The following is a 13,734-nucleotide window of genomic DNA, read 5'->3' as shown; positions in this document are numbered from 1 at the left end:
TGCATTCCTAACTAAATATTATATTTCCATAACTGGTAAATATTTCAATAATCACACGAGCTCTCAAGATCAGGCTCATATATTACATGAATAATGTAAATAGTTTCATGAATAATTATACGAATTGCGTAGCAGGCGCTGAGGACATAACCACATTGTATAACAGGGAATTAAAGTGAGTCACGTGTCAGCTAAGCGCAATATTGCCTCCTAGTGGCCCCTAATTCACCATTGTCATAATGTCATTGCCGTGAATGTCTTATTGTGGACTATTAAAAAATTTACAATATCAATCTACAGTTTTAAAGCTGAATGTACGTCGGTGACCTCCTCTCCCCGTTCAGCAGCACCTGTGGAGCTCAGTTGAAACTCAGTTCCTTTACATTTCAAACCGTTGAATGCATTTACGTGTTCACTAATTGCCTCACCACCTCCCAAGGCCTTCGTTTTGAAAAGCAATGCCTCAAACCAACGTAGGTCATCAAAATGAATTGATTAGAAATAAAATAATGAGTTTTGTGGATACGATGAAGCTATGAATAATCACCAAGTCCAGTTCGCTTCGGAGTATTATGAATTCCCTCAGACATGACTGGATCAAGATGTTGCAATATATTTCTGTCCCTCCATCTAATTATTATGAAATATATTTCTGTCCCTAAATAATAATTATGCAATATATTTCTGTCCCTCATCTGTTTTAGAGACTTCTTTTCACAGGGGAGACTGCACTGCGATGTGGTCGACTTGCAAGTCATATAAGCTAGCGAGAGAACCTGACTCATTTGAGTTGTAAGAATAAAATTTGATGAATGAACGGTCTTGGAAGATGCATTGATTTTCAGATATTCTAAGTTTATTGAATTATAAGCCTTCATTTATAAACGCTCATCAGAGTTCTTCGTAAGAGTTTCTTCAAAACTTCTCAGTGATAGCAACTTCAGTAAGAGAATTGCATCCATGTAGCGGCGTCACTAAATTGTGAAAACAGGAGGGTTAATTAAGCTTACACGAGATATGCACAGTTGTACATACCACAGCTGTGCTTGCCGCAGCTGTACTCACTACAGCTGTGCTAGCAACAGCGCTGCGCACCATATCAGTGCTCTCTACAGCAGTGCAGAACAAAGCTATACGCACCGCCTGCGTTTGAAGAATTATGTACGTGATCGTACAGGGTTGCACGCTAGAAGCCAGTGTTGTCCAATACCGTCATAATTAACATATTCTTCCCGTGCACAAGTCTGCTACTACTGAGTAGATTATCCTGTGAACTTACGTGCCTAGAGCCATAGGCACCGTAAGCCAGTATAGTCTTCACAGAGACAACACCCCAGCAAGCGTCTTCCTCTACACTTGCCCCGAATCTCAACCCAAACAAACTTATCCGGACCAAACCTAACCTTATTACTGGCTCCATTCAAGTGAGATCAGAGCTACCGCCCGTCCGGCCAGTCTCTGCACTCGTGACTGTTGCCTGTACAACATCTCCGTAAGCTAGCCCTGCAACATTACCTCCTATAATATTTTCTTCCTACGGACGAGATCTAGTGATAGTGCAAGCTTTCTCTATAAAATGATTAGTTTAACGTGCCAAGACTTGTTTCAGTTTACTGAAGCTTGTTCGTAACGTCGCTGCACTCGTGACCGGCGCTCTGCCAAAACTTCGCTGCTTCGTCGCTCATTTCGTGATGGCAGACACGCCACCCGGGGAGTCTGTGAGCTTCTGTTCTCGCCATACCTTGGGTCCCCTGGGGACTCATCCCCACAGCAGGTCTCGTGAGCCTTGCTGCACTTCCCACCCAATAAGTCATTGTCACCATTTTTTAGGCCTACTAATTTCTAAAATGCCGACTCTTTACTTATATCTAATATAAGTTCGGCCTGTTACGGAAAATGTTTTGCGGCAAATGAAAAAAAATCTAAGCTAAAAAAGTTATTGTTTGCCAATAAAGATTTACTTCCGAACTAAACAACTGCACCTAATATTGTTATGTTAACAATATTTTCCATTCTTTTATAGATTGTTGATGTTTCATCAAGTCTCCGTTGATTTAGACTTTAATATTTCTTGGCCAGTTCGAGGCTTTTTAGCAGAAATTACACCTAGACTTATTGTTTTTAATATTTTCACAATTCGGCTATATTACTTTTTTCTTCCGGGAACCCTGCAGCCTTCCATCAATTTTTATTGTTTCCCATAAACTTCAGAGGCATTTCATTTGAAGTCTTCGAAACGAATTATTAGTCTATTAACAAAGTCTGAAGTCTATTTATTAACATCCAGACGTATTCTTGGGTTGAAATTACTAGTTGGTGTGCGAGTATAAATAAATATACTAGATCATTATATCATTTGAATATTATGAATACAGCAACCTTTAAGTCTGATTATGTCACCCCTGCACCTCTATTTTTCAACGCAGGTGTTCATATTTAATGCACCATAGAGTTGCGTTACCTTATTCCTTATGATTTGCAAAGTTCGAATGCGATGTAAATTTGGACTGTGAGGTAGCCTCTACCTAGGGAGAGTCGAGCGATCGACGAAGTAAAAGAGAAGACAATAATTGCCAAGCGTATAACTTGGACGATTATTTTTATTTTAGTCTGAATGTATATCTTAATGTATCAATATTCTGCGCAATCGAGGTTTGATTAGAACAATGTTACTATACTGCTATTTATTGCACATTTGTTAAGCATAAATGGCATTATTGTTTACAGCCTTTAAGGATGAAAGCAATATATACAAGTTGCATTCAATGCAATATTTCCTTCCTGAAATTATTTGCAGGGTTAGAATCTTGTTGCATTATTTCTCATCTTCATAAAAGCTATTTTTAACACCTCATTTTACTTCCTTTAAGCGGCTTGATATGTTAAGTTAGTGTGTGAATGCAAGTGGAGTATATATCAATTTCAACTGGGGATGGAGCTTGGGTTGCAAATCTAACAAAGTTAGCCTAGCTTAAATATTTTTTTGCGCAGGTGTTCAGTTATATGTTATATGTATAAACGTATTCGACAGCATGTTATGAATTGTTCATTATTATCGATTGGAATTATCTTTGGAGCTCTCACATAGAGAGAAGGCATGAAGGGAACGCTACCTATTAGGTATGATGCAACCTTATCGACACGGGAAGGTTGCCGCGGTCGTCAGAAATACGGCAGCGTTATTATACATTCTTTCTTCTTGAGAGATACAAAATTTGCATTATTTTCAGAGTACATTCATCCTAATATGACATAAAATCATTTTAATTTGTTACTTATGGCCCCCTTAGTTATATGCTTTGCAATTCTTCTGTTCTCTATTACTTCGTACTTCGCCTACATTCACTTTACTGTGACTGCGGCGAAGGCCGAAGTCACAAGCCCTCGTTCAATTCATTTCAATTCTGGACCTCAGGTTCGCGCAATGCGTGGCTGAGAAACGCAGGCTTGATGGTTCTTCCGACCTTTGCCTGCTACACTGTCTATTGAGGTAGATTGCACTATTTGATGAGCAGGACTATTCAATTTTCGACTAACTAAACTTGAAAAAATGTCATGCCGTCACTATAATTCATTTGCCTATTATTTTTGTATAAGTTATTTACGTTTCTGTTATCTTGTCGTCGTATCATCACAGCCGCCAGTCTCTGCAACAGACGACACTCAACAAATGACATACAACACAGATATTTCGGCGATGCGGTGCGATTAAGAGAATAAATGTCTATTCTTAATGCGTGTTGTTTTGTTGTTTGTTTATAGATAAGTATTGTGTAAATACATATACCGTATGTCCGTTTTAAATATTGTCAAGTTATGAACGTTGATCTAAATATTTTACAGCGTTGCTGACGTTTCATCATTTATTTGTTGATGCAGATTTTGATATTTCTTGGCTGCAACGAGCCTGTTCTAATAGAATTTAAACCTTTCTTAACATTTTGGACATCCGCACATCTCGACTTTACTAATTTTATGTTTCGGTAATACCTTAGTGGTGTTCTATCCATTTTCCATTATTTGCCATAATTCTAAGAGGTATTCTATTTTAAGTCTTTGAGTCATTTTAAGTCTTTAATTATGTTTCAAACGTATCTTATTTGCATGGTTACTGTGTGAGAACAAATGTACCAGATTACATATAAGTGCCGAATTAAACAGACAAAACTTAAAGATACTAGTGAAGTATTATAATGATTTTGCTTATACTAATGATAACGATAATAATAATATTAGTAATAATAATAATATAATAATAATGATGATAACAATAAAATAATAATATTAATAATAATAGCAATGATATTTAACGAGGTGAGACGTACCACCGTCTAATTCCGTATCGAATTAATTCAAAATGCGCAGTCAATTGTATTCTAATCACTTGGCCAGCGGCGGATGTTTTTCTTAGAAGAGACATTACTGGCAACCGACAATGGAGGTTCCCGACGAAAGAAGAATCTTTCGACGAAAACAATATAAATACGAAGAAGCTACGGAATTCCTGACGCCCAGTAACTTTCTTAGCGGGTACTTCACTATTCCTGTCGATGTGCAGTAATGTAGTATATTGTTGTGTACTTCCATATGATAGAGAAGAACCTGGACTGCATCGAAATGGATCATCCGTAAGGGCCTCCCTCAATAATCTCAATACATATCTGAAAAGTTGGCTCATTGAAGAGCCAAAAAATTACAATGAAAACCTATTAATCAATTTTATTTTACGCGAACATGCATTTGCAATTTGGTTAGTCATAACCTCGAACTGAACACATGGGATAAATTCAATTAATGCAGGCTAACTTCGTTAGATTTTAGGCCCCGACGCATTTCTCGCAAGGTGAGGTTCTAGTGCACTTGCAATCGTACACTTACTTCAGATATCAGACCGCTTAAAAAATCTAAATTGTATCTTCTAAAAAATTTCATTATTAAGGAAGTTAATGGTAAATATTCTAAATATCGGTAAATATTCTGCAACAACATTTCAGGAAGATAAGGTCGCATGGAGAGCGACTTGTACTACTGCTAACGCCCCAGAAAGTCGGTCAATAAATCAGTCATACATGCTTAGCATTTATTGATATAAATAGTAGTAGTAAGATTGATCTAATTGAAACTTGATTGCGCAGAATATTTTTTCATGTTAATCTACAGATGTGCAGCATGACTAATTCAACAATCGCAAATTGCAGAATCCCATAGATTTTTCTCTCCACTATTCGACCTCGTCGCACTTTTCTACTCCTCCTTCGAAGGAGTTTGCTATGAATTAAGTTACAGAATATCTACCTATTATTTTTCTCTGGAAAAAGGGCAATATTCTTATCCATTACACTCTAAGACCCACATTACTTTATGGTAATGTGGGTCTTCATTATATTTACCATAATATTTATGGTAATGTGGGTCTTCATTATATCCAGTTTATATTATAATCTGATACATTTTTACTCACACACAAACCCACATAAGATACGTTTGAAACATAATTCCAAAGACTTGAATGGAAATACCTCTGAAGTTTGTGGAAAAATAGCAAACGGATAGAACGCTCCTGTGGTATTGCCGGATGATTAAAAGTAGTGCAATCGAGATGTGAAGAGGCTAAAACCACAAATCTTATTTAAAATTCTATTAAAACATGTTCTTTATGGTCAAGAAATATCAAAATTTGAATCAACAGACGTGATGAAACATCATCAATACTCCATATTAGTTAAGGCAGTGTTGGCAACTTAATAATATTGAATCCGGGCTTGCATATCCGAAATACTCTTTTATAATCAAAAAACATCCAATTTACATAAATTTTTTCACGTCTGCCGCAGCACTTTTTCCCTAACGAGCATAACCGCATCGAGGAAATATCTGCTTTGATGTCCGTTGAGTTTCGTCTGTTGCTGAGACCGGCGGCTGTTATGATGCGACAAGATAAAAGAAACGTTAATAACTACCCCAAAAATATTAGGACAACGAATAAAATTTATGCCATTATATAAAGTATAATGAACCTATTGTAATATACTTAAACATTGGTAAGGTATATCATAGATTTGATTAAAAGATCAGCTGCGAATTACCGTCGCGTTGACGTATGGAAAAGCTCGGTCCAAAAAGCACATTGATTCTATGCCCAGTGACGATATAACCGTCGTTCCAGTTTATTTAGTCTAAAAATGAATAGATCTTCTTACGAATTAGTCTTGTATACCTCAATAGACAGGACTTAAGGCTTTTTGCATTATTAATAGTATTATCACCACATTTAGATATGATGAAAACGTTTCATTCCGCAACTTAAGTTAAGAGAGTCCATTGGAATGGCGTTCTCAGACAGAACAATGAAGACAATAGCAATGAATATGGGAGGGAATAATTAATATTCGTATTTGGGATGTATTTGAATTCTTTTAACCTGGAAAATTTACTATTTGTATACCAACTTGCTGTTTTACTAAGTTGCCTCACACATTCGTAGATTTTCATGCGGGAATAGTGGAGCGATTAATATAATAAATTAGTTATCGCTCAAATTGTTTTCAAATGCTGATAGAAAACAAGAAATTCTGCCATAAACTGTTTCAATTTTCTTCCACGCGAAGTCCCATGATGTGAATTCCTGAGAATTTTGACCATGATGCAGACTAGCAGTAAGTGCAAGGTTTACTGTAATCAATGTTCAAACTGCTTGATAAAAAATTATCTGTCAAAAATGCTTAACTGGTATTAAATATTGTGATTGAGCTAAAAAATTTGAAACTTGACCAAAATAGATGAATTTGAGGATTTGCATGAAAGTTTCAACTTTTCTCACCTTATGTCAGATTGATGCAGACATGTGTGTAATATAAATTATTTCTAAGATATGACTGATCAATGCAACGAGAGTCGCCACGACACTAATGTTGTCACTTGTCAGTCTTCTGACTCCAGTAGGCACTATCAAATTACAAACAAAACTGAGCCACATTCTAGCAAGTTAAGAACAAAATCTTAATTATTATTTGTTAATATTATCAAATAAAAAGTTTTGAACAGTATTATATAGTTGTTAATGAGGAGTGGTGGCCTGTGTGTCACTGTCGGTAAGTAGCCGCTCGAGCCGCACAGCGCTTGCCCCACGCGTATACTGTTTATAATACAAGCAGATGTTTTTACATGGCGAGTGACCGATCGATGTGGAAAAAATTGTAGATTAAATCATACATATGAGATCATAAGATGTCGTATCTCTAATCCAATCCAGGATGTGAAATTACGAATCAATTTCACAGTTAATCCACCAGAAAAGCTCAAGCATCAGAGTCTAACAACATCGTTCACGTCGTACGTGGTGAAGGCTAACATCGCAATACGAACGCATTGCGATAAGCTCAAAGCTCATGTGAGAAAATTAAAAATAAAGCTTGGCAAATTTACGATGCAAGTCGCGAACGTAATATAAATTGGTAAAAAACTCACACCTATATTAAGTGAAACCTGCTTATAAACAAAAGATCACACTTTAATTCAAGATACTTTGAAGATGAAAGAACGTCACTACCGAATTCTTACCGTAATTTTACCTCATACCTTTAGGCTACAGCTGTAACTTTAACCCTCTACAGCCTGACACGATTAACCGGAGCAATATTGTCCCGCGCCTACTTCCCAAAAAGGATACGTACGTTCTAGTGAGCGCAAAATGACTTGCACTGATGGTTGCCACCACGTACGACATTAAAATGTTCTCTGTTGCGTACAAACCTCCTCAGGTTGCCAAACTCAATAGTTTACGTATAATTCAAGTTGAAAGTTATGCTCCCGGAGAGTGACATACGGCGGTAGAGGGTTAACTTTAAAGTTATGTTCCCGGAGAGTGACATACGGCGGTAGAGGGTTAACTTTAAAGTTATGTTCCCGAAGAGTGACATACGGCGGTATATAGCGGGTTAAGAATGCCTGTCAGGGCTTAGATCATTGGTTTGTCGTCGCATGAGATAAGACCTGCGCCGACAGGAGACAAAAGCTTGCCTACGAAAGCTCGCAGCAAAGCATATTCAAGATACAATTTTACGTGGTGGCCACTCTAATGGGTGGCAAGGAACCGCTGCACGCAAACAAGTTTTTAGAGTTCAGATGGAGAATTTTCAGCTCCGACTTCCGATCGAGCAGCGCGGCAGTCAGGAATCAGGATTGCCAACATTCCTGAGGCTGACTACAACAGCGTGAGGCTGTGAGCTGCATGAAAAACACTAAATTGCTGCTATTTCGGTCACGGTTACGACTTAGTCCGACGTATTCAGTTTTTTCATAGGAGAGTAATCGACAAATTACTTGACTTAGGGTCATCCTGACTTAGTTTGTCCAGCAACTTGGCTCAACACTGTAAAAAAGGTCACCATAGGAATAAAACCAATTCATTTTCCTGAGAGATAATGTTCCGTGAACTGCATCGAACATTCAGACGGAAGGAAAATAAAAACTCCGGGACACGAAACATTTCCGGTGTATTGCAAAGCTCTAATAAATCCAAGACTACAAATCACGCAAGTTCTTGCCAAATTCACAAACGCTTCACCACTTCCATCATTAACAGATGTCCTATCATCACAAACGCTTCACCACTTCCATCACTAAACAATGTCCTCACCACCGCAAGTCTGCGGCTCAACTCAAGGCGCCGCGGGCAACAAAACAAAGCCCGCGTCAGGTTACGTGGGCCTGCACCAAAGAATAACCGAACACGATACAAGAAATTAAAAAATAAAAATAAAACGGGACTTCCACTTAAACGAACAAACAATATAGGTACCTTCATCAAGAAAAGTTCGGCTTCAACGTCGTGCCTTAAAAAGGCCTAAACCAAACACAGAGCTACAAACAACACTACTAGCTAGAAGAATAACTAAATGGTCGTGATTCAACCAAGGATATTCCGCTCATTAACTAAACTAAAAAATACCAACGCAATGATTTCCATTGAGGAACAAAGCTGTATTAGTCTACAGGTATTGGGCACGTAAAGCTTCAACGCGGCGTCGTTCACACCACCGACGCTAACTTATTCCTGCCAACTCATCTCCATAGCAGAAAATGTCCCGCTGGGAAGACCAGGGACGACAGCCACGTGTCTAGACTAGAAAATAAGTTGAAATATAAGCATCCTTATTATGGGTACACGTCAAAATTCCGAACACTTTTTCGACTGAACTGAGAGAACTGTAAACCATTTGGTGCGTTTGTTTGCCGGTTAAGTTGTAAATTCTTGGAAGTATCCAATGATGATGCTGATGGTTGACAACTCCCAACATTCAATCGCAGTTTCATTAGACGTCATGATCTCGGAGTGTGGCTCGCAGTATATTGCCATATTGGTAAAATCTGCTGCCATCTTCATCAACAACCGACGAGCGCCAGCCTCAGAAAGACTGTCCCTCGGCAGCACCAGGTTCAAATACCTGCAATGAGATAACATTTCATTACTAATTCATAATTCAAGTCGCGATAAGCCGATCGATCTCGACCAATAAGCACTACCAAAATCTCCACTCTTGACTGAGGCTGTAGGTTCTTTTCACAGAAGGCCTCATGAAGTAGCAATGCCTTGCTGGCTCCTCTAATTTCTGGGTCTGTCTTTCAGTGCATGCTTCTTAAATATTCCTATATGTCTGGCCTTTCTACTGTCCTGTACATTTATGAGATACGGTATGTATAAATAGCCATGCTAGCTAGAAACTCCTATTACCTGAACTGAACCTGATATGAGACAAAAATGATTCATTATCTTATTACTCAACCTTAAATGTCACAAATTTAGTTAATTAGTATTTTATTGTAATAGCAGATTTGAGATCACTTCAGAGGTGAGAATCCTGCTGGGCCTTGCTATGTACTGGAATCAAGGAAATAGTTGATGCCGGTGTTGAAATACTTACTTGAGCGGAAAATAGACGGGGGACAGAATGGCGAAGAACCAGTCCAAGTCGCTGTCTTTCAAGTCAGGGAAGTGCCACTGGCACGGCATCCAGCTAATACCGCGCAAGTATACACCAGTGTTGTACGGGACTCCTCTCACGAAGCAAACATCGCCTGATGGACAAATTTAAATTAATTAATAAACATATAATAAATGTGTGACTATATGAGCGTATAAATTAAATTTAAACGTATTTAGGGCAGAGCGGCCTAATGGTTGCAGTTCAGAGTACCAAGATTGAACCAGTGAGTTGTGGGTTCAATCCAAGTTACGGGTGACAGTTCTTGTCAAATCGGTGAGATGGCTGGACGGTTAAGCAACGCTAAATTAGATCAGTGAGTTGCATGTTCAAGACCTGCAACAAGCTGTGAATATTCTGCAATGTTAGGAATCAGCAACAGGCCTAGCGGCCCAGTCAACGCAGACACTGCTGTTCTTATTATGACATGGTAATTAATTTATTGAATAATCCATTGTGCCACCACAGCTGGGTTCCCAGTACTCACGAGTCTCTGGATTGTTACCATGCTGAAATCAATACAAGAAATCAAGAATAATGACTTAAATACTCACCAAAACATTTCAAATCTCTCAATAAATAAATTTTGAAAAGAGGCCAAAATTCAGGAAAACAGGAGAAAATTGACATCAAGACTAGAAATTGAATCAAATTACTTTTTGTTTCTGAAATAGCTTTGCCCTCTTTACAATAAAGAAGTTCAATTGATTTTATTTACCCACAGCTGGTGGAAAGTTATAATATGAAAGAAAAATACAACATAATTTAACAAGTTTTCCGGGCATTTTCAAATGCCATTTCACTTTTTTACAGGATTACATAAAAAATTTAAAACAGAAATAGATGTCACCCTATTATTGGTACCTTTTGTCCTTCAGGAAAAATCTATCAGCCCATATGTGCAACAAATATTGTTTAAAACAAATGAATCCTGAAATAAAAAAAATTGTCTGTGTCAACAAGTACAGGAAAAATATTGATCTTACGAACTGATGCTCCCACACGGGCCACTTCTGCACAGCGCTCCACATCCTTCATGCTTGAGAGGCGAACACCAAGCTTTTTGGGCGGACGAGTCTCATTGTTGCTGTAGGCCAGAATTTGGGCAGGAGTGCCATACAACCTCTTGAGCCGGTCTCTGTAACCACAGGGATTAAATCTTTAATAATAACACAAACATTCTCACAGCATTTGTATTGATCATGACAAGATATAATATAATTTCAAAACGTATATGAATGGCAGCCAAGGCAAAATGTATAAGTTTTTTTTACCCCGACTCTTTGATGATGGTTCCTATTTCATCATCTGTCTGTCCCGCCGGTTTCCAGAAGGAGTCCATTGGCATCAAGTAAATGTTGCGGAGATTGTGTTCTGTAAGGCTGGACAGGAGCAGTCGCAGCCCTGGGATGGGGCTTGTGTGAGTGGACACGACTGTGAGTGTACTTGGCTTCCTCTCATTGATTAGGCTTGCAATAGCTCGTTTCCAAGAACTCAGGTCAGTCACAGTCCAATGTGTATCATTTGGCATGAGCTCATGTGATGGAGTTGTTGGTACCTGTCAACAGTTGAAAGAAGAACATTCATAATTCAAATTCTCCGTTAGTAAGTTGAACTAAAAGTTGTCTGTGTTCCACTAATATAATTTTTTAATGTGTATCTTTTTTTAAATAAGTAGCAATCATTTTAAAAAAGAAAACGAGAATTAGACATTAGAGAAAACCTAAAAAAATAACTATACAGACTCTCAAAATAATTTTGATAGGCAGCTTCTGCATCCCATCATTGAACATAGTTGACACATAAAACTAGAACTGCCCTTAAAATCTAATTTTCAAACTTAACTGATAGACTGGATCATAATCAGCTCCTTGGCTGAGGCACAAAAGACTTCAATGTGTCTATGCAACAACAGTATCAGAAATATTTTCAAGTAATAAACTTATTGTTTATACCAGAATATTTACAAAGTATTCAGAAATACCAATTATTTCAAATGAGACCCTTTACCAAACCCAAGTAGGTATTTCTTTGGCAGAGAAGCACAAATGGCAATTATTTTTTGTTTATATTCTTCAAAAAGTAATTGTTAGTTGGGCAAGATGAAAAACAAACAGAAAACATCCTATAAGAATATTTGCCGTTCACTTAATTATCAGAGTATTTCCATCCATGCACCTTGCTATTGATTGATAGCTCTCATTATATTATTGGCACATAGAATGGATACCTTAAGAGATTATTCACAATTCAATATAAGAGACTCTTCACTAACCAACAAATTGCATTTCTTGGTTGCAGAATCCAGCTTCTTTTTGATATCAGTGAACTTTAAATTTTCTTCATGTTCTGAATTAATGTGACACAGCATCTCCCTGCACTTGTTTTTTGCATTCTCATCACTGGAGTCCATGTTGCTCCAGGCCTGGAGATCTTCCTCCGTTGACTTGATCCGGGCATCTACAGAAACATTAAATCCCTCTATGTCAGTCTTCAGGTTAGTTATATCATTCATCAGCTTCAGGGTGCCATTTGCAACCAAGGCCATATCATTCAGTTTCTGAAGTTTGTTATTCAATGCAGCGTGTACTTTAGCTCTTGAGTCATCGTGATCATTTTCCTGGCACAGGTCATCCAACAATTTTGCTTTGTGTGTGGCATGGTTGTCAGTCAGGCATTTTGAACACATGGGTGCCATGCAATCCATGCACAGATATTCCATAACCTTTGCATGTTGGAGGCACAATTTCTTGGAGTCTGGAGATCGTTTACGTTTACATCCTTGGCTATTTGCTGCAATTATTGAGTAGTTAACTGGAATTTGTTTTGCTGGCTTGGAAATTTGCTTTCTACATTTGGGGCAATGTTTGTTTTCAGAATTTTTCATCAAGCTTGAAATGCAGGAAAAACAAAATGTGTGGCCACATTCCAGACAAAGTGGCTTGTGGGTCTTAGAGTCAAATTCTTCTGCACAAATTTCGCACACTAAAATTGCAGTGGCCATGTCTAATGAAGGCAAGATATAATTTCTCTGTATCAATTTACATTCAACTTGTTGTTTTTTTTTTAACAACTGAAGTTTATGGTATTAGTAATGACCTCCCATCCAACAACTGCCAAGTATTTATATACAAAATCTGTCACTAAGTACAGCATAATCTGAAAATAATATGCTATTAAGAAATAAATTGAAATGTATTATTGAATGAAAAACAGTATGTGTTTAAATATTACTACTTTTTATTAAAGACAACACTTCTAAAGAATCCAGTGTCATTGATGTTACACATGAACAATGAATTTCTAATTTTATTTTTAAATATTAAAAAATTAGTGTTAAAATTTACTTTGATATTTAAAATTTTTCTAAATTTTCAAAACTATTTATTCTGTCAAATTGTCAACTAATTCATACTTTGTCTCTGAGATTCTGACTTTATGCAAGTGTGCAAAATTTCAGATCGATTGGACAGGTATAAGTGTGTCATATATTGATTATAACTCATAAGATTTGTAACAGACAAATTTATTTTGAAATTTTTCCTAATATTAATTTTTTTTTAATTTATAAAACTATTTATTCTGTCAATTGATTCATGCATTCTCACCAACTTTACGCAAGTGTGCAAAATTTCAGATCGATTGGAGAGGTATCAGTGTGTTAAATATTGTTTGGTAATACAGTACTTTAGATTAAGTGCATCCAAAAAAAGGGTGTTTTTTTTTAATTATATGTTTTTGGGGTGTAGAT

At 37.3% G+C, this 13,734-nt stretch overlaps 1 protein-coding gene across 1 annotated transcript; it reads right to left on the bottom strand.

Moving 5' to 3' along the window:
* Window positions 1-8,478: 8,478 nt before the first annotated feature.
* LOC108681545 (tripartite motif-containing protein 5) lies at window positions 8,479-13,151 on the bottom strand. Its single transcript, XM_018170590.2, has 5 exons — window positions 12,259-13,151; window positions 11,258-11,541; window positions 10,970-11,121; window positions 9,924-10,077; window positions 8,479-9,446 (listed from the first exon to the last, which is right to left on the bottom strand). Exons 1-5 carry the CDS (start codon window positions 12,985-12,987, stop codon window positions 9,239-9,241), a joined length of 1,527 nt encoding a protein of 508 aa, XP_018026079.1. The 5' UTR covers window positions 12,988-13,151; the 3' UTR covers window positions 8,479-9,238.
* Window positions 13,152-13,734: the final 583 nt, after the last annotated feature.

The sequence above is a fragment of the Hyalella azteca genome, unplaced genomic scaffold (assembly GCF_000764305.2).
Source record: "Hyalella azteca isolate HAZT.00-mixed unplaced genomic scaffold, Hazt_2.0.2 contig11444, whole genome shotgun sequence".
Lineage (NCBI taxonomy): Eukaryota > Metazoa > Arthropoda > Malacostraca > Amphipoda > Hyalellidae > Hyalella > Hyalella azteca.
The sequence above is the reverse complement of the archived record's forward strand: the minus strand, read 5'-3'. Positions and strand labels throughout refer to the sequence as shown.